Source organism: Embiotoca jacksoni, unplaced genomic scaffold (assembly GCF_022577435.1).
Source record: "Embiotoca jacksoni isolate LCO1_2020_lvr unplaced genomic scaffold, fEmbJac1.0.p SCAF_14, whole genome shotgun sequence".
Taxonomy (NCBI): Eukaryota; Metazoa; Chordata; class Actinopteri; family Embiotocidae; genus Embiotoca; species Embiotoca jacksoni.
The window spans coordinates 16,302,356-16,322,443 of record NW_027185274.1 but is presented as its reverse complement, the minus strand read 5'-3'; the positions used below and the strand labels follow the sequence as shown (position 1 = coordinate 16,322,443).

General features: G+C 41.0%; 1 protein-coding gene across 1 annotated transcript; it reads left to right on the top strand.

Annotated features, from left to right (window-relative positions):
• Positions 1 to 603: 603 nt before the first annotated feature.
• On the top strand, positions 604 to 18,554 carry LOC138197459 (cullin-5-like). The gene is made up of 19 exons (XM_069148303.1): positions 604 to 630; positions 2,764 to 2,873; positions 4,006 to 4,105; positions 4,971 to 5,147; positions 5,678 to 5,819; positions 6,615 to 6,760; positions 7,208 to 7,288; positions 7,868 to 7,961; positions 8,294 to 8,424; positions 8,591 to 8,698; positions 9,591 to 9,655; positions 9,784 to 9,916; positions 9,995 to 10,126; positions 10,420 to 10,543; positions 11,089 to 11,264; positions 11,941 to 12,102; positions 12,350 to 12,468; positions 12,807 to 12,930; positions 13,510 to 18,554. The coding sequence occupies exons 1-19, from the start codon at positions 607 to 609 to the stop codon at positions 13,702 to 13,704; spliced, it is 2,343 nt and encodes a 780-aa protein (XP_069004404.1). The 5' UTR covers positions 604 to 606; the 3' UTR covers positions 13,705 to 18,554.
• The last annotated feature ends 1,534 nt before the right edge of the window (positions 18,555 to 20,088 follow it).

The window sequence follows — 20,088 nt, the reverse complement described above, 5'->3', positions numbered from 1 at the left end:
GGAAGCTCTGTACTTCTGAACCCAGTAAAACACATTCTTACAACACAATAATGGTCTAATATTCAATATAAAGCACAGTATTTACAGAACAGTAACATTTTTCATATTTCAAGTACATTTTGCTGGGAGAATGAATGCAAGACTTTTAGCCTATTTGTTTGTATTATTTATATAGTTTGAATATTTTTCATTAGTGTGAATGCTGCAGCAACATCTTTTAATATAATTCACGCTATTATGATTATGATTGTGAAATTACTTTTATATTTGTACTTAAGAAACATTTTGAATGCAGGACTTGCAGTGGAGTATTTTCCCAGTGTGGTACTTTTAAAGCAAAGGACCTTAATACTGTGACTGATTAGAGTTGAGACAGGAAGTTGGTGTATCAACTTTAAACAAGTCAAAATAATAATAATAATAATAATAATAATAAAAAAAAAAAAAAAAAAAAATAAAAAAAAGACGTAAAACAGTGTCTTGCCTTTTTTGTTTTCAGCTACAGGAAAGTTCACTGCAGTGTGCAGGGCTACCATTACCTAATCCCGAGGCAGCCGGCGGAGCACTTGTCTCGCGAGATTCTGCGAGGTGATAAGTTGAAGAAACATGGCGACGCCTAATTTGTTAAAGGTAAGGAGCACTTCAATATATCCTATTTCGTTTATTTGGGAGCACATGCGGGACTCTGCGTTCTTGTATATTTTCACAATCGGTGCAGATCTACGTTTTCAGTACTGCGGCGTATTCACGTGGGCACTAATATTTAAATATAATAAATAAATGCAAAATTAGGTGCGCCTGAAGTCAGCTGCGAGCGTTGTCGTTGTTGTAGTCCGGTGTTGTGTCGGAGTCCAAATCATTCACCTCCACCTGCCTCGAGGGCAACGGAACTCGTCCTCCACCCCGAACCCCAACCTGTCTTCTTGACTAAAAAAAAAACCCCAAAAAAACCCGAACCTCGGTCGGTGCCGAGTCAGTCACCCCGAACCGAAGCAGAACAAACACCGTACCGGAGCACCGGAGAGCCTGGAGACACGGAGAGGAACCAAACTTCCACACAAGACTCTCCTTCACTCCTTCACTCCTTCTGTCCTTCTCTCCTTCACTCCTTCACTCCTTCTCTCCTTCACTCCTTCTCTCCTTCTCTCCTTCACTCCTTCACTCCTTCTCTCCTTCTCTCCTTCACTCCTTCACTCCTTCTCTCCTTCTCTCCTTCACTCCTTCTCTCCTTCACTCCTTCTCTCCTTCTCTCCTTCACTCCTTCACTCCTTCTCTCCTTCGCAGCACCACCGTGAAGCTGTTGCTAACATGCTAAGCTAACAGCCGGTAAACCGATCTCCCCTCGAGATGATGAACCTGCCAAATCGTCCGTCCGTGTCCTCAAGGCCCCCCCACGTCAAAACATGTCCTCCCCCGAAGCAGCAGAGCTGTTAGCGTCTCTGCTGTCTGCGGACTGAACCGCTCCAGACCTTTATTTGAACGTAAATAGCCAGCGAAACGGGCAGCAAAGCTAATCACTGGGCAGGTAGAGGTTCGTGACCGGCGGCCCACCGGCGGCCCACCGGGCTGTTGGAGGATGCCAGAGAGCTAAAGTCACAGCTCTGTTGTTTTACTACAGCAGATGATAAATACAATAATGCACCTTTTCAATTTCAGAGAACATTTTGCACTGATCATGGAGTTACACATTTATTTTTTTTTACATTTTTTAAATTTTTATACCAGACATGGAAAGTAAGGGGATGTGATCATTTTTGGGGCCCAATCATGGAATATCATGACGTTTTGTTTAAATTTGAGTTGCCACTTATTGAAAATATAATATTTTCCATGAAGTATTTTTCAATATCGTGTTTTTGAGCTTGTTTTCCCGCTCGTCAACAACCACTGTTGTATATAACTGATAAAGACTTCAGTGGAGGCCTCGGCTCACCGAACATCTGACGTGGGGTGCGCATTAAAACGCTGGCTGCAGACAATACACCTGCTGCCACCGCGACCCGACGCTGGATAAGTGGAAAATAACGGATAGATGGATGTCTGGTTTCAGCTTCTCTAATCTGAAGAATTGCCTCTTATCTCTGGGCTCTAATAATAAATTGAATATCTCCTAGATTCTGGACTGCTGGTTGCACAAGTCATTTGATCTCCATGAAACAGTGATGGACATTTTTCTCTATTTTCTGACAGTTGATAGACAGAACAATTTGGTGGTGACTTAATCATTTGTGGACGTTAGTTGCAGCCGTGCAAGGAAACATGTCGGCTACAGAGGGATGCAGAAATGTTTTAACTTTTCTACTTTGGGTGAGCAGATGTAGAAACCGTGGCCTTTGGTATCTCTCAGTGAATGCACGTGTGAACTGCCTTAAAGGAACAAATAGACATGTACTTTAAAAAAAAATACTCTAAATACTTTGATTTCCATGTGTCTCCTTCCCAGTAGTTCAACACGAGATTTCCACTTTAGCCACTTTAGAAGGTGATCAGTTACCGAACCTTATATATATTCATAAAGTTCAAGAACAAATGTGATAATAGATGTTGTCTAAAAGGCAGAATTTACTGCAGAAACCTGCCTATTTAATGTAAAATAGTTAAAAGCTACATTGCTTTAAATGGTTTCAGCCCTCTGGCTTCATCCTTCATGTATGTCTTTGTATTCTTTACATTTTTGTGTTCTCATTGCAGTTTTTTTTTTCCCCCCACTGTCCTCCCTCCTCTTCTTCACCCCTGTCCACCCGTCCTGTATCTCTCCTCCAGAACAAGGGGTCCCTGCAGTTTGAGGACAAGTGGGACCTGATGCGGCCCATCGTTCTCAAGCTGCTCAGACAGGAGCCCGTAACCAAGCAACAGTGGTTCGACTTGTTCTCGTAAGAGAAGCTCTTTGCTCTCAGAGACGCTCTTTGCTCGGTCTCAAGCTGTTTTTACCAACAGGTGCTGTAATGCAAACAGTCCCCCAACAGTGCCACAATGCTGCTGCTATGCAGCATTTACAACAACGTGCAAACTGTCTAAGTGGTTTATTAGAGAATTAGTTTTCTTATCCAAATCGAGGGTATAAGGTCAGAAGGTATTGAATGCTGTAGGAGACCCCTGAGGCAAATGTGACATTGCACTGTAAAGAAACATAACTCAACATACAGGAACAACCTTTGGGTTTGATGTAGAGAGTTAACATGTCAAGAAGAGAAGTTGGTTACTTCACTTTTGGTCTTGAGAAATGAGCATGAGAACAGGAACATGGAGAGTTCAATTATGAGTTATTATCTCCCCAAAGAGGGCTGAAAGGACGGCTCACACTTTTGAATGGATATGTGGAGATGTGAGAGCGTCCTCGAGTCCGAGGGGCCTGGTTTTTCAAATCCGCACAAATACAGAGGAAAAAACACTTAAAAATGAAAAGTTCACTGTCAAGCTGCAGTTTGCACTGATGCATTGCTCAACAATCAAAGTGATGCCACAGAACAGTTGGGCCTGTTAGCATTCACAGTGACCGTGACATTGAAATTAAAACCTTGATTTTTTTAATTTATTTTTTGCTATTTTAAGCTTCCACAGACTTTGCTTGTTGGTGAGAAATATCACAGAAATGTATTAGTTGCCTGGCAACATCAGAAAAAGTACCAGGACCTCCCAGAGCCGAGAGGTTTTCAGTGACAGCAGTCTGTAGAGAGACTTGTGTGGATATACTGAGACCTTATGAGGGTCCTCAGATCAGAGTCTCCTGGTTGGTCCTCAATCCACTCAGGGGACTGTGACTTTGAACGTATGGCTCCTAAACTTTGGTACTCTTTCTGTTGTACTTAAGATTTATGGACTCTTAAATACTTGACTTTCTTTTGACTTCTGTTACTTATATTTATGTCTATTTTATTTATTATTTTTATTCTGTTTCTGTTTTTGCCTTTCGTTTCCGGTCCACATAAAGAAACCTGTCTGTAAAGTTGAATACATATGAGATCTAATGAGAGACGTCCCTTTTCTTTCTTGCCTGTCGTCCAGAGATGTCCATGCTGTGTGTCTATGGGACGATAAGGGACCGGCCAAAATCCACCAAGCCCTCAAAGAGGATATCCTCGACTTCATCAAACAAGCACAAGCTGTAAGTGGTGTGTGCGTGCATGCTTGCTTTTGTGGTTGTTGTTGTTTGTATGGCTGTTTTCTGACACACACACACACACACACACACACACACACACACACACACACACACACACACACACACACACACACACACACATACTCGTGTCTACTCTCATGTCTGAATATTCACCTCTAGTCAATATGGTGTCACTCCTTAAAGTCCCTCCTTCTTATTTGTTTTCTAGAGGTCCATCTGAAAATATTCCCATCGTTAATTCGATATTAGGCCTCAAATAGCAGTTATTTTGGGGGGTGTCTGTTTGAGTGACAGGCCTTTGGTGCAGTCAGATTTCCGCTTTCAGTGGGCGGGGTGTAGTGTCCCTGGTTTCCCATTTAGATGGTGTCATATCCACTGCTTGCTCCTCCCCAACTCGTACAAATATGGTCAAAATAGCAGGATGGCGATGACAGTTTTCAAACCAGTGGACGACGTCACTGTTGGTTGCCGCTTGGTACCACATGGAAATAAGCTTTTACTGTTGTTGTGTTTTATCTCTGACCGTCTCAGAAAGAGAAGACCTACGTTTTACAGTACACTAAAATATGCGGCAGCAAAACTCAACTCTTTCTAGGAATTGCTTAGAAAATACAATTTTGTTCCTATTTTGCACATCAAAAGTTCATCGTTTGATGGACAGATAAAGGAGGGGGCGACTGCTTTTAATGGTCACCTCCATATTTTTTTAGCGCTTTCACTTCAGAATTTGTCCCCATAGCATCCATTCAGTGAGTGAATCTTATGATAGACATCGGGTTGCTTCATTACTATTTATCAGTTGACCTGTATCGCATCTAACTTTCACTTGCATCTGTTGCCATGGCAGCGGGTGCTGAGCCACCAGGACGACACGGCGCTGCTAAAAGCCTACATCGCGGAGTGGAGAAAGTTCTTCACGCAGTGCGACATCCTGCCCAAACCTTTCTGTCAGCTGGAGATCACGCTGATGGGGAAACAGGGCAGCAACAAGAAGACAAACGTGGAGGACAGCATCGTACGCAAGGTGAGAGGAGGAGGGGGCGGGGAAAGGTCACAGGCTGGGAGGGAGAGATGTGAGTTCAGCAGCGGTTTGTTGAGGGAAGCAGGACGGGGACAGATGAACGTAAAAGTAAATGACAAGAAAGAACACCCTAAAGTTAAGAAGACAAGAGCAGATGATAAAGGTTCACACCGAGGAGATGTATTATCCTGAAAATCCTCCTGCGAGAGAACCAGCTTTACGTATGAATCATGTGATATTTGTTTGATCCCTGTGAGGAAGGTCTCTCCGGAAAATGAGTTCATATTGAAATGAAGTGCTGCAGAAGAGGAAGTTGTGTGGGAGGGAATGTTATTCAGCTGACAGAAGTTCTTAAAAAGCACTTCATAGATAAAACTGAGTTTAACTGATGTTGAGTTTAACTTATCATTTAATATGCATGAAAATCTAAGCTTCATCCAACTGGACTTGTTTTGGTTGCATTGGGAGAAAGCTTGACCCGATGACGGACAACCTTCACCGATATTACTGCCGTACTGTATTTTCCCTTTAAGCTGATGCTGGACACGTGGAACGAGTCGATCTTTTCCAACATTAAGAGTCGCCTGCAGGACAGCGCCATGAAGCTGGTGCATGCCGAGAGACTGGGGGAGGCCTTTGATTCCCAGCTCGTTATAGGTGTTCGAGAGTCATACGGTAAGACAGATGGACAACTGAACACATAGTAACTTAGCGTAGTCAGTGTTTGTGCAGAAACAGAAATCAAAAGGGACAGTTCAGAACAAAGATCTGCCAGAAGATTATCTGAAACTCTCCACTCTGCATCATTCTGAAGCAGGTTTACACCAAAGCAACTACATCTCCAGAGCAATGAGTCTGTGAACTTCTGGCTTTTCAGGCTTTTTTGTAACTGGATATATTTTGTAGCGTCTTAAAACATGTCTTAAGATCGTGATAGTGATTTACTTGGAACAGTTTAAATTTTAGTCGTGATACAATATAAAAAAACGAGACGATGAAGAATTTGGAGCAGCCTATTGGTGCTTCAACAGAATACCCAGCAGGCTTTATGCACATTTCTGTCGTGAACTGGAGACAGAAGATCTCCCCTGTTCTGTCAGAGTTGCGGTCTCCTCCAATAATCAGAAAAAACACAAATTATCGTGACTTACAGTCTAAAACTGCCCACTTGTCTCTTGACAAGCTGAGTCTCAGGTGACACCGTCAGCTGTTTTGAGTCGAGCTGAGACAGTTCAGTTCACACTGCTGCAACTTTTCCCTGCAATGTTCTAAAAAAGTTTATTCTGGTTGTGAAGTTTTAGTCTGAACTGGACTTTACAGGCAAAAATAGAGACACAAATAATTCCCTTTCTTCATCAGTTCTACTGTAAATATCCAGGAGGATATGTTCGAATAAACAGAAAACAAACTGAACACTGCCTGAACACGTATTCAATTAATGGCCACTTTTTGTTCCTCCTCTCCCTCCAGTGAACCTCTGCTCTAACCCAGAGGACAAGCTGCAGATCTACAGGGACAACTTTGAGAAAGCCTACCTGGACTCCACAGAGAGGTTTTACAGAACACAAGCACCGTCCTACCTGCAACAGAACGGCGTCCAGAACTACATGAAATATGTACGCCACACTCATATTGATTATTATTGTCATGTGCCAGTGTTATTATGAAGGATAGCTACTCTTAAATGTGGAGCAGGATGCCACCAATGAGTGAGGAAGGAGTGCTGTTGATATCTACACCCTTAAGTTTACTATGAAGTGACACCTCCCTCAGTAAACCAGCAGTTTTATGTAACTTTTAACAGACAGTCAAAGGTCCAGTTTAACTTATTCACACTCACAAATCGGTGGAAACTATGCAGATTCCCGGATGTTCTGTGTTTTTGCTTGGCTTGTTTTAAATCAAAGTCCCCAGGATTTAGCTTAATAAACAATTAAGATGAATTCTGGGGACAGATATGAGGACAGAAAAGTTGTAGCCTTGAGTGTAAAAGAGTTGTTGGTTTGTTCGTGTGTCTATGACATAAATTTTCACTCTCTGTCTCGATGTGTGTTTCCTTGTAGGCAGATGCAAAGCTGAGAGAAGAGGAGAAAAGAGCACTTAGATATCTGGAGACATGTCGTGAATGTAACTCTGTTCAAGCAGTAAGTGTCTTTGACGTACTCTTTACAAGCAATTTTACTTCATATATTTATTTTGAGTTTCTTTAGGGAGTTATTTCTCTCAATTTAAATCTTATTTATGAGTATTTTAATGTCACGTAATCACATTATATTCAATACATGGGTGTAAAGCAGCATGAGAGAACCTGACCATTTGATATTTGAGCCTTTGAAAAACTCTTATATAACAACATGAACATAAAACATGAACACATTTGATGAGGATCTCTGGCAAGCTGCTTGTCAGAATAAAATAAACTGACTGTTTTCCATCAGAAGCCACGACGCTGACGTTTGGAAAAACTGATTTTCAGGCAATTTTTTTCTTTTTCTGATCAGATCAGATTTGTCAGATCAAAATCAAACCTGTTTCTCCATTAGTTCATGAAACCATTCTTTTAAGGTTGTCTCTTGTATTCGGATCAGTTCATAGTTTTACATAAAAGCACAGAACATATAATGACAGAAAACCTCTCCAGAGTCTCGTTAAATTAGTACTGCCTGTTTATTTATTTCATTGTTGTCCTCACTGCGGTTTTTTTGTTTTCGGTTTGTTCACAGCTGATGGAGTGTTGTGTGAACGCTCTGGTGACTTCGTTCAAAGAGACCATCCTCGCTGAATGTCCAGGGATGATCAAACGCAATGAGACAGACAGTGAGTGACGTGGTTGATGTTTTTTAATGTATAGTAATAAAACAACTATATCAGATTTGCAAGACACAAACTATGTTATATCTACTGGAAGCAGTGGCATCAATATTCAATGTTGCATCAGCCAGTGAGACTCTAAACATAGAAGTAGCTTCAAGTCAAGTCTGCTTGAGGCTCAGTGCAGACTTGATTTGAGGATTTGGACGGTCCTCTCCCATCCCAACTTCAGGACTACATGTCTGTAAAGTCCTGAGTTTGGATGTGCAGGAAGTTTTACATTGATCCTACATGCTTCTTGTCCTGTGTGTAACACCAACCTTCTTCTCCCGGGGCAGGGCTGCACCTAATGTTTTCACTGATGGACAAGGTCCCCAGCGGGATTGAGCCCATGCTGAAGGACCTGGAAGAACACATCATCAATGCTGGACTAGCAGACATGGTGGCTGCTGCAGAGACTATCACTTCTGTACGTGCACAAGCACACACGCAAGATGACAAACACACCAAAGTTAACGCTGGAGGGCAGCTTTCAGGACGTGCTCAGTAGTTTCAAATCTACGTGTGTGTGTGTGTGTGTGTGTTGTGCGTGTGTCTTTCTGTGTTTCTGTGTGTGTTTCTGTGTGTTTCTCCAGGACTCTGAGAAGTACGTGGAGCAGTTGTTGACTTTGTTTAACCGCTTCAGTAAGCTGGTAAAGGAGGCCTTCCAGGACGACCCTCGCTTCCTCACAGCAAGAGATAAGGTCGGTTTAACTCGCCTCCAAACAGCATCACGAAGAAATATAATCTGAATAATCACACCTGAAGGTTTTGATATCTGGCTAGATTCAAATGAGGCGGATGTAAATATATTTGAGTGCATCCCAGATTTGTTTTTGTCTTTTCATTGATATCCTTCCTTCCCCTTGTCTCATTTGTTCTTAATGTTTCTGTACTCATAAAGAGTCGAGCCTTTAGTAAGGTTTTGAGAAATAATAGGGCTGCCACATATTTCCTATTAAGGCACATACGTTCCTGTTGCGTGGAGTGGAGACAGTAATAACTCGTATTGGTATTCCAGGTTCAAGGACGCTTGATCGACATCAACACCGAGTTACACAAAAATAGGAGCACTTTTCCCTTTCTTGTACTTTGCTGTCTCACTCACAAGGCTGTAAAAATAACTTTACCCAAAAGTAAAAGGCTTTATTCCCCTTGTCAGCCCATCTAAAATAAATAATAGTATATATGTTATTTTAAATATTTAGTTCAGGGATTTGTGAACAGTGTGATCTACTGGAAGTGTTGCATGGATCCATATTAGGATCACAATACAGATTAAATGACACACTTTATTTTGGTCAGTATATCCAGAAGCATTTCTTTTTACTCCGGGCGTCTCCGCAGCCTCTTGTTGTGATGCTGAAATGATTTGTGAATGAATTGAATAGCTGATTGACAGAGAATTCAAAAAAAGGATGACATTTTTCTGGGAATGTTTTTTCCAATATTTTCTGGTGATTCTAGAAAAAGTGAATAATTGATTAGACAAAAGCACAGTCAACTGATTAATAGATCATGTAAACACTTGGTAGTTGCAGCTGTTACCTGCACTGCGCTTTATTATGGTGGTCATCACTGTCTCCACTCACACAGGCTTACAAGGCTGTCGTTAACGACGCCACAATCTTCAAACTGGAGCTGCCTTTGAAACAGAAAGGGTGAGTGGAACAGTCTGTGGAACAATCGGAAGTTTTCTCCACATGCAGGAGTTTCTTCTCTGTTTGATAAAATCTTTATGTTTTGGTGTTTATGGGAATGTGCGTACGTACATCTTCCCTTCATCCAGTGTGGGCATGAAGACTCAGCCGGAGTCAAAGTGTCCTGAGCTGCTGGCAAACTACTGCGACATGCTACTGAGGAAAACTCCGCTCAGCAAGAAGCTCACCTCCGAGGAAATCGAGCTCAAACTCAAAGAAGTGGTGAGTCTTTGGTCCTGTTTGACCATTTCCATCCCACTCTGCCCTCTGTTCCTCCACTGATGTCTTCTCTCCTTGCAGCTCTTGGTGTTGAAGTATGTCCAGAACAAAGACGTGTTCATGCGTTACCACAAAGCTCACCTGACCAGGCGCCTCATTCTGGACATTTCAGCGGACAGTGAGATTGAGGAGAACATGGTGGAGTGGCTCAGAGTGAGTTTCACTTTTCTTTCATTCTTAGAGGCTCAGTGCCAAAATCCTTCTTAACTTTAGATCATATCAACATTTCTTTCCAAGACTAAACTAGTTTTTCAATTTAACAATAGAACAACCTCTCAAATGCCTCAGTTATTTTTGTCTTAACACAAAGTAGTTTATACCAAAAGTTTGACCTGCTTTTTGTCCACCTGACATTTCTCTTCTTTTGTGTTGTTTCCTTTGTGTGTGTGCGTGTGCGTGTGTGTGCGCGCGTGCGCGTGTGCGTGTGCGTGTGTTCGTGTTTGTAGGAAGTAGGAATGCCTGCCGATTACGTGAACAAGCTGGCCCGGATGTTTCAGGACATCAAGGTCTCAGAGGACCTCAATCAGGTCTTCAAAGAGATGCACAAACACAACAAGCTGGCACTACCAGGTAAGACACACACACACACATACACACACACACACACACACACACACACACACACACAATGAACTAACTAGTAAACTAACTTCACACGAATGAGTAGGATGTTACCATGTTGTCTCATCAGTTTGTCTTGCCTTCACTCATCTCATGTATCTTTCACTAGAATCTCTGAGGACATAAACACAGTTAGATTAGAGCAGAGGTTCCCAAAAATGAATCTGATTGGAGGGCTGCAAGCCAAACATAGATATTGATGTTTTGTGGAATTACTTTTCATTAAAATGTCATTTATTTTACAAATGTATAAATCATTAAAAGGCAGTTTTCCAAAAGAACATGATGTTTCTCTCTGTTTTCAAAGTAAAAGCACAACTGAAAGTCCAATTTTGATGAATTATTAAGTATACATTTTTCATATATTAGTAATTCTCTGAGTGTCTTTGTCAGTTTAAGTGCGCACACTGCTGAAGAGATAAAACCGTTCTGCTCATTGTGTTACAAAAATCAGGTTTTAAAGCTGCAGGTCTTCTCCTTCTTTCTCTCTGCAGCGGACAGCGTTAACATTAAGATCCTGAACGCCGGAGCCTGGTCACGAAGCAGCGAGAAGGTTTTTGTCTCGCTGCCCACCGAGCTGGAGGACCTGATCCCTGAAGTGGAAGATTTCTACAAAAGGAATCACAGTGGCCGGAAACTCCACTGGCATCACCTCATGTCCAACGGCATCGTGAGTAAACAGCCAACAAGCAGAATTAAAATACAGTTTGTCACTCCTGGAATATGAAACTAGAAACCGGTTCTGGAAATCATTGAGATAATTATTGTATTTGTTCCTCACTTCTTGTCTTTTGTGTCTATTCTTATAACTTTTGTCCTTCTAACCTCCTGTTGTCTCTTTTTTCTGGTCACCTCTGTTTACATGTTCCTTGTCTTGACCTGAGATTCATTGGGTCACACATACGCCTCGTTTTCTACACAGCTACAGGTCTCAAAGTTGTTTACTTTAATGAACAGAGGAAGGTGTTGTGGGAGGCTGTTGTTGTATATACCAACGGCTCTCATAGTATATCAGGTGTTATCACTGGGGAAGGTCTGGTCATATTCCTCCTGAAGTCCACCTCCATATTTTTTCAACATGGCGACGACAAAAGAGATCGGGGTGGATTTCAGGAGAAATAAGACCAGACCCTCGCCAGTCTGCATGAGTGTGCTACTAAATACAGGCTGGAGTGGTCTACCAACACCGAGACCAAATGAGACGGGAGGCTGTAGCCAGCAGTTTTAGCCGCCGAGTTGTTTTTATCTGATGCAATTATCAGGCTACCAAACCAAACTGACCCATCTTGCCATTGAAAGGTCACTTTGCTGTACTCTCTCCTTTGTCTCTCCGCCCCTCGGCTCAGATCACCTTCAAAAACGAGGTGGGCCAGTACGACCTGGAGGTGACGACGTTCCAGCTCGCCGTGTTGTTCGCCTGGAACCAGAGACCCAGAGAGAGAATCAGCTTCGAGAACCTCAAACTGGCCACAGAGCTGCCGGATGCAGAGCTGCGCCGAACACTCTGGGTCAGACTGAGGACAACGTTTAAATGTTTTATTTAAATCTGACAGTTACATTTCAAGTATTCAGGATTAAAACCTTTACTCAGTACTCTTTGCCACTCAACCAGGCTTTGTATTACAGCTGGGAACACATCACACAGGAATATTTGAACATAATGCTTCTCTTGTTAACACCATGCAGTCCTTGTTGGCTGTATTTCTGATTTAAAATGTTTCACATCTTTCTTTCTTCTCTCTCCTCTGTGTACAGTCTCTGGTTGCCTTCCCCAAGCTGAAGAGACAGGTGTTGTCTTACGATCCTTCAGTTAGCTCGCCCAAAGACTTCACAGACAGCACGCTCTTCTTCGTCAACCAGGAGTTCTCACTCATGTACGTGACCGTGTTTGTAGAATTTGATTTTAATAATGTTACCTATTTCCTGGTTTTTATTTTTCCTAGAAACTTGTGATGCTGAGAAATGTGGAATTTTTGAAGACCCTATTTGTCCGCTTAGCTAAGAAATGTTTTAAAGAATCTTTTGTAAAAGAAAATTTTAAAGTTGACTATCATAATCCATTCATACTAAATAGGAATTAATAAATTGAAATTAACAAGCAAAGTCAGATCTGCTCCACAGCCTGGCTTTGCACGTTATTACCTGACACCTCACCAGAAATAATTCTTAAAATATTTTATCGCCTGTGTCTTTGTTTCTATAATTTTCTCAGCAAAAACTCCAAAGTCCAGAAGCGGGGGAAAATCAATTTGATTGGTCGGCTGCAGCTGACCACAGAGCGAATGAGAGAAGAGGAGAATGAAGGAATCGTTCAGCTCAGAATACTCAGAACTCAGGTACAAAAATGCAATATTATTGTTTTATGAAATATATATGCTCATTTTGAATTTAATGCCAGCAACACATTTCACAAAAGTTGGGACAGGGTCAACAAAATACTGGAAAAGTTGTGTAAAGCTAAAAGAAAACACCTGATGGAACATCTCATAATTCATTATGTTAATTGGCAACAGATCAATAACATGATTGAGAATAAAAAGAGCATCCAGAGAGGCAGGGTCTCTCAGCAACGAAGATGGATGGTGGTGATCTTCGGGCCCTCAGGCAGCACTACATTAAAAACAGACACAATTCTGTAGTGGAAATCACTGCATGGGCTCAGGAACACTTCTGAAAGTCATTGTCTGTGAACACAGTTCATCACAGCATCAACAAATGCAGGTTAAAACTTTACAAAGAAGAAACCAGATATAAACATGATTCAGAAACGCCACCGCCTTCTCTAGACCCGAGATCATTGAAGATGGTCTGAGGTGAAGTGGAAAACTGTCCTGTGGTCTGACGAATCAAAACAGTTTGTAGAGCTTGCAAAGTTATAAGATTTGTCTTTTTTTTTTTTTTTTTTTCTTGTGCAGGAGGCGATTATCCAAATCATGAAGATGAGGAAGCGGCTCAGCAACGCCCAGCTGCAGACAGAGCTGGTGGAGATCCTGAAGAACATGTTTCTGCCTCAGAAGAAGATGATAAAGGAGCAAATCGAGTGGCTCATCGAGCACAAGTACATAAAGAGAGACGAGACGGACATCAACAACTTCATCTACATGGCCTAGGCAGTGAGGACGTGCACATCTTTTTGCTGTTTTTCACTTCTGGCCTACAACTGGCGCTTTAAAAACCTGCGAGAGGAGACGTACGAGGAAAAGAAAGATGAGTTTGAAGCAGGGAGAGCGTTTGGAAGATGAGCAGGAGAGCCATTTTGACAAAAGTGTGGATATTTTTTATGTTTGTGAGACACCAGTGTGTTATCGGAGTGTCATTTCAAGACGTAGCGTCGAGTCATCGGGCGGTCTGTTTGTCTCCGCTGCCCTCTAGTGTCGGATGAGAGGAGAGGCACGGCAGTGCACGCCGTCTGCCAGCAGCTCGGAAGATAAAAAAATTTAAAAAAATAGTGACTGTATTACATTAAATACTTCCTGCCTTACTTTCATCAGCAGCAGAAGAAGAGGTGGAGGAGTAGCGGGGAGGGAGAAAAGAGGACACGGTCTCCACGGCAGCCGTTTTGCATCCCTCCTCTTCTACGTCGGTCTTATTTTCGAACAGGAAATGCAAAAAGCTGCAAGTGAAAGCTGCCACTGAGGAGGAGTGGACACGGAGAGAGAGACTAGGACAAACTACCGAGGAGTATTTTGCCAAATTGTGTGTGTGTGTGTGTGTGTGTGTGTGTGTGTGTGTGTGTGTGTGTGTGTGTGTGTGTGTGTGTGTGTGTTTGGGTGTGTTTGGGTGTGTTTGGGTGCATGGTGTTTTATCTGGTCTTTTAGATGCGTGTACGTGTGTGCACTTTCAACAGCATGCTGCTCTGATTTTTTTTGTTTGTTTGTTTGTTTTCTTGTCCTTCAGAGGAGAATCTGTCACGTTGTGGTTGTGTCTGAGGAGGTCGAGGAGTTACGATCAGACGCCATTCGAATGCTGATATGTTGCTTGGTTTTGATCGCCTGTGACTGAGGGTCCGGAGTCCCCCGTCTGTGTTGGACAGTTAAAACACTGCAAACTGTCCCCACCGTGATCTGAACATTGTGAGATTAAACGTCCACCTGAATACTTTAAAGAGTGACCCAAATTGTGACCACGAACGTTTGTTTTTCTAAGTTTCATTAAAATAAAAACACAAATCTGTTAGGACAGTAACACATTTATGTCTTCAGGCTCTGTGCTTCAGAACATTCAGTTAAACATGAAGCCAATAGGAACTACAATGAAGTGCCAGGTCTCTACTTTAAACTGTGTGTGGGGCACAGTCCTTTTAACACAGTGCTTGAAGTTCAGGGGTTAAAAAGTGATGGGACACATGCACACCAAGTCAAAGGAGATGATTGTATTGTAGTTACTGTCCCCCTGACGTCTTGGAGCCGCAGAAACCAACGGACAATTCGCATGTTGTCTGTCTTTGCCTTGAGTCTGGTCTTCTGCTGAAGCTGCAATTGGATTTCAATCAATTTCCATGCATGTGGCTGAATATTATCACACAGAATGCTCCTGTATACTTCAGTTCACGAGCTGTTTGCTGTTTTCAAACCCTCCCGGTTTCTTACTGTGGACAGCAGTCTGGTCGTCCTGTTTCTGAGTCTCACCAGGGGTTTGCATCTTGTGGTGAATCTTCTCAGGCGCTGGTCCTGAAGTCTGATCTTCATCATTGAATATAACATGTTGGAGCATCCTTGAATTGCTGTGTCACCGCACAATCTTCACCGTGCAAATCATTTTCTGCTCATCCAGGCGACTCAATGCTCCATCAGTCTATCAGCTGCTCTTTTAAAATTCCTTCCATTCCTTCTTTTTTTCAGTCTCATTATTTTCTTTTTCATTTGCTCCTCACCTGAATCTAAAGTTCAGAAACTTTTAGTAGCCCAGTGTCCACTTACTTTTGAATGTTTAAACTTTGAGCACAGCGTCCCTCACAGCTCTTTTTATATTGAAGTCGGTCCACTCGAATTAAAACTGACAATTGGTACTTCAATGTAAAATCCAGTATTTTCTTCTAAACTGAATGTGCTGAAGCTCTGAGCCTGAAGAACATAAAAACTGGCCAACACTAAACACACATTAGAATTAGTGAATCTTTACCTCATGAATCCACTGAGTGTCAGTCTGTGCACAACGCGTTACTGTCTGAGCTGTTCTTATGTTCACACAGCCATCATGATCTGTGTGTGTTGCCTCTGTTCTCGCTTTCTGCCCGAGGGTTCACCCAAAGGTCACCTCACGACGTGGAGGCTGTTTGCTTTTTGTTCGTGGTCTCAGTGGAGAAGCTGTACACTAAGAAATCATGACAATGTCAGAAGCGTTTCACGGCGGACGAGAACCATCTCATCGTCTGCGCTCAGAAGGATCGGTTCAGACTTCTTTTTTTTTTTTTTTTTTTTTGCAGCTTTGTCCTGATGTCCTTCTCCGGGTCACATTTACAGTTAGTGGGCGGGGAGAGGTGTCGAGTCCAGCTGAAGCTGTTGTGATGCTTCAGAAGTCTGATTGAGCCACTTTATTTACTCAGTTTTCAAAGTTATTGATGCTTTAATATCAACATGAATCTGTGTTTTCTGGCAGTGAAAGCTGTGAAACTTTATTCTTTTGACTATTTTGCCTCATCAGCTGTTGTTACCATGGTTACATGCAGTTTGTTTTGAAAGCTTTAGATTGTTATAGGAATCAACATTTATTATATTTTTTTTGCTCTCATTCACCTGTTCAAACAGATGACAGTGGAGCCTGAATGAGACTGGGTGTTTGAGGCACATACAGATATTATTTGAATATTAATATTCTTTCCATATGTGCATATACTGGACATACAGTTTGTGTAAGCACTATTTTTTTTTGCAGTTATCTGTCATGTGGTTTTCAAACCCTTTTGACATTTTACAGTTTATTAATCACACTGACATCAGTGAACTGAAACAGGAAACTTTGATGGGGATTCAATAATTATACATATTTTTTAAAAAGACAAATGAAAAATGTCTGATTTACCACAAGAATCTTTTTCTGTCTTATATTATGATCGGAAAAATGTCATATATCAGCCAACATGTATGCAGATACAGGTATATTGACCTACCAACATTTGTCTGTCTCCAAAAAAAAGTGAGCCTGTGTTTACGTATCACAGTTGTTGGTGAATGTCAGTCGATAAGTAACAAGAAATGGCAAAAGATATACTTGAAATAGTTTAGCAGTGTCTACATGACAAAGTATGTCCAGCAGAGAGCAGTTTTCAGCTGTAAAATGTCCCATTCAAGACACATCTTGTAAATCTTTAAAACCAAACACAAACACTGAATCAGCTCAGTCAGACTCTTGTGGAAATTGCATCTCTTTTTAATTGCTTTACTGCAAGAGTGTAAAATCAAGAAAATAAAGTCTGAACCTGTCCTTTAAGAGTTTTATTTCAAAATAAAAATCAATCAATACATTTAATATCTAACAAGAAAGCGCAGCATTATGCTGAAGGATACTGTGGGACGCTATTTAAGTTTCTTCCCTCAGATGTCTGAAAAGCTGCAGCGACACAGGAAACATGATCAAAATTGAACATTTAACAACAAGACATATCATCGCTGCAAGGTGCATAAAATCATATGATTCATTTTTAATCTTTGGATCTGATAATCAGCAGCTCAGCAGGGACTAATACATCAGACAGAAACACAAAATAAAAAAACCTGGCAATCAAATCATCCACTGAAAAAAACATCAGTGTTGCGATTTTGTTTCTGTTCCAGTTGTGAGGAGGAGTTTGTCCTGCAGAGACTGAACATCGAGGTCCCTTCATTGTCACACATTTCATGTATTTTAGGTTTAAAACAAGAGTTCCCTGCAGCAGCTCTCCATACGTTCAGCACTGTCGGCTGCAGAAACTGTAGTTCAAAGAATCAGAGAAGAAAAGAAAGCTGCTGAGTTCAAACATGATGCGCTGAGAGTCGCTCTGCTCTGATTGAACCGAACATCCAACCCGGTATCTCGGCCAGGCGTGAAATAGACACGCTTTGGCTTTGGATTCATTCTCTGGTGACCACGCAAAAAAAATTCCTTTCTTGCCTCTGTTGCGGGACCTTGGTCACATGATCCCACATCACATGACATTTGTGTGTGTCTAATTTTAACGCTTTCAAAACTTGTAACTGTTACTCCAGGTATATGGCGATCTGTCTGACAGGCCAAAGCGTGGCTATTTCACGCTTAGCTGTAGTGGACCGGCGTGTCCGTTTCACATTTTTCCATGATACTGGGTTGCAACATTACATCCAGTGAGCCGTGAGGAAGTTGAAAGACAACAGTGAATATGTGGGATTGATTTAAAGAAAATATTTATTCTATATTTATGAAGAATGTAACTTTTCTTTGTCCGTTTTTCTTTTCTTTTCCATGTTTTGTTTTTGGAAAGATGTTTTTTTTGGTTCATGGTGCTGATGAACAGTATTTATTTACTGCCACTTCTCTTTCAACTTCCAACACGAGAGAGCCACTGTTGCCCCAATTTAATTCACTTTCCACATTAATTATTTGATTCATACCTCCAGTTTTCTCCGGTTTTTGAGGTTCTGTTGCTACAAGATCAGGATGTCTTTAACAACCAACTTCATATTTCACAGCGAAGAGTCGTCTTGTTATTGTCAACTCTTCTAAATGCTGCGAGGCTTTTTTTTTTGGAAATGTACCCGAGATTAATTAAACTCCCCAAGTCAGTCACATTATGCAGTTTTCTTCTCTATGCACAGGCCGGACTCAGTTTGGTTTTTTTAAACACAGTGGAAGAAAACAGCTGGACAGTGAAACTCTGACTTTTTGAATGTCAACACTTTGTTCTGTCTTTGTGCGATTCAGCATCTTATTTAACAGCTTTAATGTGGGAGTTGCACTCGTTTGGTGTAACCAACAAATTAAATGCTTAAAAAACAATTTGCATACATTCAGTCTCATCCATGTGTGTTTTATTTGGTCAGTCTGGACTTTATTCCTCTGGTTTTTGAGCAGCTTAAAGTGAAAAATCCTCCTCGAAACTATACAGTGCCCTCCAACCCATTTCAAGTTGAGACCAAAACACAATGAAGACAAAAGCTTTAGCTTTTTTGGCAAAAATTTACACTGTCACCATATACGACCTCTATAACAGAAAAAATATCACTGATTTATCACCTCACTTACAAAAACTGAACATTACAGAGATCTGACTTTATGGCAGAACAGGTAAAGTAGCCACAGACTATAGGATCATAGTTTTACGTGTATTTATTGACTTCATATTTAATGTTGACCTCATCCACAGCTTCATTGCAGTTTCAGTGTTCTTCAGAACGAACTCTGTTTAGATATCCATATTCCATATAAGATATATATATATATGTACATATATATATCTTTACTGTATGTCAAATACATACAAGTACCGACCACAGGCCGTGTTAAAATGTAGACTTAAAAAAAAGAAAGACAAAAAAAAAAAAAAAAGTGGCTCATGCAAGTAATGTTTTCCTCATTTTAAATATTTTGGAATTATTTATTTACTGGCAAAATAAAGACTCCTGTCAGGACAAAGTTTTCTGTTTTCTTTACTGCCAGACTAGTCGCTGCTGACAGCAGACACAGACAGCATGAGGGATGACTTAGATCCAGCTGATGCTAAAAGTTAAGGTAACAGTACAAAGTCTGTGTTGTTGTGTGTAAAGCTGCTCAAAGTTTAAATCATAAATCAAAGAATTTAGTCATTTATTCATGAGAAAATTCACAACATGATGGATACAGCATGAATACAGTCAATTGTGTTCATCATTTTACCACATATTAAAAGGGTGTTAATTACTAGACACAATAAGAATTCTGGGTGGCTTGAAAATAATAACAAGTTTCAATGCATAAACATCAGCTGAGAGTTTAATTTCGGAAATCACCTTTCACAGAATATTATTCATTCATAGCTTTATATTATTGCTTCCCTCTACTCATTATGATAAGACCACCTGTCCGACACAATATTTTTCTTCTGTCTTATTTATACAACCCAGTTGTGATTTAGGCTATTCATTCAACCGTAATTTATTTTTCTTTCTTTCTTTAAGTTGACACGTCGCTTAAAATCAAATGTGCTTCACATTGTCTCCAAGAGGACAGGCATTTTTAAGATTTTAGATTAAAGAAAAGGTTAAAAGACCGAGCAACTGAGTTTTACACAATCATCAAGCATTCATTAATGTGAGCAGATAAAAATATAGTCAGTGTAATCCGATTACATTGATTATTATTGACAAAGACACATCTGTGGTTTAAATAAGGTGCCTTAAGGTGTGGTTTCATAAATTCAGATATGTGACATAAGAGACACTGTTTGGTTTCATGTGTCTTTAAATCCACTGTACATGTGAGACCTACATGTGAGTGCCAAAAATAATGGATTGTTCCTTTAAAAAAAAAAAAAAAAAAAATGGCACGTTTCACCTATTTCGGTC

Excerpts from the sequence above, each read along its gene's own strand:
- LOC138197459 (XM_069148303.1), top strand. The coding sequence starts at position 607 with ATGGCGACGCCTAATTTGTTAAAG. Across the intron at positions 631-2,763 it reads CGACGCCTAATTTGTTAAAG|AACAAGGGGTCCCTGCAGTT; the intron begins GTAAGGAGCACT and ends TCTCTCCTCCAG. Across the intron at positions 6,761-7,207 it reads TCCAGAACTACATGAAATAT|GCAGATGCAAAGCTGAGAGA; the intron begins GTACGCCACACT and ends GTTTCCTTGTAG.